Below are 5104 nucleotides of genomic sequence, written 5' to 3' on the forward strand. Positions count from 1 at the left end.
TTATTAGATGATGCATGGGATGCAAATACAATTGATTTCTACAAACTTTCTATTTTTTTTCATTGTACTCTACTTTCACACCTCATTATTACAAAAAAAAAAATGTTTCTTATCCTTTTTAAGAGGTCTAAACATCACATTGCTCACCTCTTCTAGGATCAACTCGTGCTTCCATAGTGACTCTCTCTCTCTCTCTCTCTCTCTCTCTCTCTCTCTCTCTCTCTCTCTCTCTCTCTCTCTCTCTCTCTCTCTCTCTCTCTCTCTCTCTCTCTCTCCATGATATATTTTCTAAGGTATTTTGACTAAGGACAAAAAAATCATCTTGTACAGAGCAGTATATTTATTTTTCCTAAATGGGTTATACTTTTTAGAAAATATATTTATTTCTTACAATATGTCGACGAGATTGTTTTCAAAGCTGAACATTCAGTGCCTCAACAAGTTATCAAATTATGCATTCAATAACTGCATTAGAATGAATACCGGAATCTGTATTCTAGGTTATCAAAGAAGCTACAGAGAGAGAGAGAGAGAGAGAGAGAGAGAGAGAGAGAGAGAGAGAGAGAGAGAGAGAGAGAGAGAGAGAGAGAGAGAGAGAGAGAGAGAGCTACTCATCGTATGTTATTCCTGGATTCGTACGTCAACACATGGCTTCGTAATAAGCTGGATCCAAATCAACGAAGAATGTTCCATCCTCACAACTCGGCGAATCAGCCAAGCCGTCAAGCAGCGTTTGGTTGAGGATCAGCCAAGCGATGTCGCACCCACACCCGAAGGGATTATCTTTAAGTTCAGTGGAAGTTTATTTGGTTAATTGGTGCTCTTTTAGACACAATTGGACAAATGTTAATCATCTAGTCTTTCTAAGGATACGATCCCTGATTTTTTTGGGGGGACTGGTGCTCTTAAACAATTAGGCAAATGTTTATCATCCAAGTTCAGTGAAAGTTTATTTTTTTGTTCCCTGTTTTTTTGGCTTAGTGCTGTTTTAAACAATTGGACAAATATCAGTCATCCAATCTTTCTAGGGATACGAACACTTCGATTATGTGTTGAATTTATGCACATTGATATATAGTATCTGAGAACTGAGTGAAACTCTAGATTATAATTAAAAATATAGACCATAAAAGGTGGTAATTACTTTCAAAGCATGTTATTTAAGTTAACAGATCCTTTCAATATTGTTGACTGTGTTAAAGTTTATTGAAATAAAGTTAACTTAGAAACTGATAGATTAAAATTGTTATTTTGACATCGACGTCTTAGATGACCTTAAATTTTGAATTAAACCTAATCATATCGAGAAGTCTGATTTTAGTTCATCTTATATTTCCAACATATCATCACATGATTTTGTTTTGAACGTAGGTTTTTTATGTGAGAAAAGTGGTTAGACGATAAAATTACACACGAAAGACGAATCTTTTCTTTTTTAAACTCCAACGACACCCACGTAAATTGTGTGTATATTTCAAAGTTAATTTATTTGTTATATAAAGTATTTCAGTACAAATCTGAGAGCATCAGCTGAACAATTCGTTGACAAAATTTTAATCATAATACAATTAAGTTCTCACCTGCTAGGTAAACATCAGCGTTGTTTTCGAGCATTGGCCGAAATACGTGTTCGTTTAATTCCGTCAGTGAGTTTCCATTCATGTAAATACTGCCAGTGACACCTGATATTAAAAAAGTGATTATTGGATATGTAAAATTAAAAAAGTGATTATTGGATATGTAAAAATAAGAGTTGGGTTTAATTGCATGAAAATTATTATGCTGATGATCCGGGACAAGTGGACATACGTACTTTTTTTTTTCTTTTTTTCTTTTCTTTTTTGTACAGAGCACTGACATTTGTACGAGGAAATTCAGTTTGGTTTGTAATTATATTTCAAATGCTATTTGTGGTTTGGATATTTACATTAGTTTTTTATTTGTTAGTTTTGTAAAATCCAAAACAGATTAATCTTAGTTATAGTTAGTCAAATAATATGTTGAGTTTGTTGTAGTCAGTCAAATAACATGTTAGAGTTAGTTAAAGACAGTCAAATAATATGTGAGAGTTATAGTCAGTCAAATAATATGCGAGAGTTGTAGTCAGTCAAACAATATGTGAGAGTTAATAATAGTGAGTTAAATAATATGTGAGAGTTAGTTAAAGACAGTCAAATAATATGTGAGAGTTATAGTCAGTCAAATAGTATGTCAGAGTTAGTTATAGTCAGTCAAATATGTGAGAGAGAGAGTTACTATCAGTCAGATAATATGCGAGAATTATAGTCAGTCAAATGATATGTGAGAGTTGTCAGTCAAATATTATGTTAGTTATAGTCAGTCAAATAATATGAGAGAGTTATAGTCAGTCAAATAATATGAGAGAGTTATAGTCAGTCATAATATGTAAGAGTTATAGTCTGTCAGATAATATGTGAGAGTTATAGTCAGTCAGATAATATGTAAGAGTTATAGTCAGTCAAATAATATGTGAGAGTTAGTTACTGTCAGTTAAATAATATGTGAGAGGTATAGTCAGTCAAATAATACGTGAGAGGTATAGTCAGTCAAATAATACGTGAGAGTTAGTTACTGTCAGTTAAGTCATATTTGAGAGTTATAGTCAATCAAATAATATGTGAGAGTTAGTTATAGTCGGTCAAATAATATGTGAGTTAGTTAAAGACAGTCAAATAATATATGAGAGTTATAGTCAGTCAAATAATATGTGAGAGTTAGTTATATTCTGTCAAATGATATGTGAGAGTTAGTTATAGTTAGTCAAATGATATGTGAGAGTTATAGTCAGTCAAATAATATGTGAGTTAGTTATAGTCAGTCAAATCATATGTGAGAGTTAGTTATAGTCAGACAAATAATATGCCAGTTAATTATAGTCAATCAAATGACATTTTAGAGTTATAGTTAGTCAAATAATGTATGTGAGTTATAGTCAGTCAAATAATATGTGAGAGTTAGTTACCGTCAGTCAAATAATATGTGTGTTAGTTACTGTGAGTTATAGTATGTAAGAGTTATAGTCTGTCAAATATGTGAAAGTTATAGTCAGTGAAATAATGTGAGAGTACCCTAGAATATGTGTTCCCTAAAATATGATACTGAAACGTCAGTCTCGAGCTTCAAGCTACTCTGGCAAAGTAAACGGAAATATAACTGATTTTGAAATGTGTCACTAACCTGAAATCGAACCAGAAGCTAACTGGCCGAGTTGATTGTTTTGAAGAAATAAGTAGCTTGTCATTCCACTAAGCTGAATGGCATCAAGTGGAAGAGACTTCAAATTGTTCCCATCCAAACTCAAGTAGGAAAGCTTTTGATTATTTGCAAACGTTCCTGGAAGAAAAAGTCGTAAATTATATTGGTAGCTAATGCTGCTTTTTCAATATTTGAAAACTAAACATTTCGTTACTTTCGTTATTATTTTTTTCTTTATAAAACTTGAACTTATTTAGAAATTTGTTTGAGATATGTACCTGATTCTAATAAGGAATATATGATGAGCTAAAGTGTTTTGTTACAAGCAGTGCTCAGTTAAGATAAATAAGGGACTATTCTACTTTAAATCCCTTTTCATTTCACATGAAAGTTACTCCAAACAAAGGGTAGCAGATAATGGATACGCTTGGTGACGAATTTCCAACCAACATTCGGATGAAAAGAATATATTATCATCTCTTTTGCATATTCCCTTGAATTAACTTGAAAGTCAGTCAACTCTCCAAAAGAAGGGAACCATGTCTATACTCGCCTGAAGCTATTTCTTCCAGGTTGCAACGATCAAGAAAGACATATTCTACTACTGGAAGACCCTGGAATGCATCAGATGGAAGAGATACCAGTGGATTTTCAATGAAATCAAGATTCTTCAATGTCATAGAATTTAGTGGAGGAAATTCCGTAATGTAGTTCCCGCATAGATTAACTCCAGACAGACGGCTGAAAGTTGAAATTGCTGGCATTGTCTGAAGGTGGTTGTTGTACAGATCTAAGTATTCTAGTGTATCTGTACTACCTACCAGAGCCAGGTCTTCTATTTCAACGAGGTTTCCATTCATTATATATATTTCTTTGAATGAAGAGACTCCTAGATCTCCCTCTCTGAGGGTTGTTAGGTTGTAGTTTCCGGCTATTATCAGTCGAACAAAATCGGATAGTTCGAACTCTGTGCTGAAAACTCTCCCGAGTTCGTCTCCACTTTGAACATTGGAACAGTCCATCTCCATTTGATTTTTCCCGAGGAGATGACATAAACAGGGCGATATTTCCTCGGCAGTGGGGCAATCATAGACTGGTTCTGTTGTTGTTGAAGGAATTGTGCTGGAGGTAAGGGTACTGCTGGCATTTTGTCCCGCAATAAGTTCACTTGCTAATGTGAGCGGCCACAGCAAGGCTATTAGCTTTCGATACATTTTGTCTTGATCAGTGGAGGGTTCTTTGAAACCTGCAACATTTGAAGAGACCTAATTATTTTTTTTACAGCATTTGAAGCCTAAATATTTACCATCTTAAGGGATTATCTAATTTTTTTAATATTTCAAAGGAGAATGATGGAAAAAATTCGCTTTAACGTTCAATGATTTTACAACTACTCGAAGTTATAAGGTGTTAAACCTTAAACATTTAATATCTTTCTGATCTGATTGAGGGCCAGTAAAAGTAAGGTATAAAGTGTATTAATTTCAGAGAAAGAACTAGGATAAAAATTCCTTGAAATGTTAAGTGATATTTTTAGTACAAGGTTTAGCTAGATAAATATCAAATCATAACTTACGATCTTTAAGCCTTCCAAAAGGGACGAGAGTTGAGCACTAAGTGATATCTAGATATGAATGAAGGTCTTGAATTACCTGTCAAATTTTGTATCATTTACGCTTGTTTTTTTTTTCCTACCGATAAAGAATCTGAAGTATGATTATTTGTCTTGAGATACGACAGACTATTTCTTATACAAATAATCTTGAAAAGAATTTGGTGATAAGAAACATGGCAACAGATAGCTAGATATCATTGGGAACGAAACCACATGGACAATTTCATGTTATATCTTCCTTTAATCCCATCTGACCTGGGAATTATTCACAAA

General features: G+C 33.4%; 1 protein-coding gene across 1 annotated transcript; it reads right to left on the bottom strand.

Moving 5' to 3' along the window:
- Window positions 1-356: 356 nt before the first annotated feature.
- Window positions 357-4882, bottom strand: LOC137614728 (oplophorus-luciferin 2-monooxygenase non-catalytic subunit-like). Its single transcript, XM_068344401.1, has 5 exons — window positions 4793-4882; window positions 3770-4462; window positions 3199-3354; window positions 1581-1682; window positions 357-783 (listed from the first exon to the last, which is right to left on the bottom strand). The coding sequence occupies exons 2-5, from the start codon at window positions 4428-4430 to the stop codon at window positions 641-643; spliced, it is 1062 nt and encodes a 353-aa protein (XP_068200502.1). The 5' UTR covers window positions 4431-4462; window positions 4793-4882; the 3' UTR covers window positions 357-640.
- Between the last annotated feature and the right edge of the window lie 222 nt (window positions 4883-5104).

This window comes from Palaemon carinicauda, chromosome 21 (assembly GCF_036898095.1).
Source record: "Palaemon carinicauda isolate YSFRI2023 chromosome 21, ASM3689809v2, whole genome shotgun sequence".
In the NCBI taxonomy this organism is placed as follows: Eukaryota; Metazoa; Arthropoda; class Malacostraca; order Decapoda; family Palaemonidae; genus Palaemon; species Palaemon carinicauda.

What these genes read in the sequence shown, in the direction of transcription:
- LOC137614728 (XM_068344401.1), bottom strand. Translation starts at nt 4,430, where the DNA reads ATGTATCGAAAGCTAATAGCCTTGCTGTGGCCGCTCACATTAGCAAGT. An exon ending in CCTGGAAGAAATAGCTTCAG is followed by an intron (nt 3,355 to 3,769) that starts GCGAGTATAGAC and finishes TTTTTCTTCCAG; the next exon opens with GAACGTTTGCAAATAATCAA. An exon ending in AGCTTCTGGTTCGATTTCAG is followed by an intron (nt 1,683 to 3,198) that starts GTTAGTGACACA and finishes TTTTAATATCAG; the next exon opens with GTGTCACTGGCAGTATTTAC.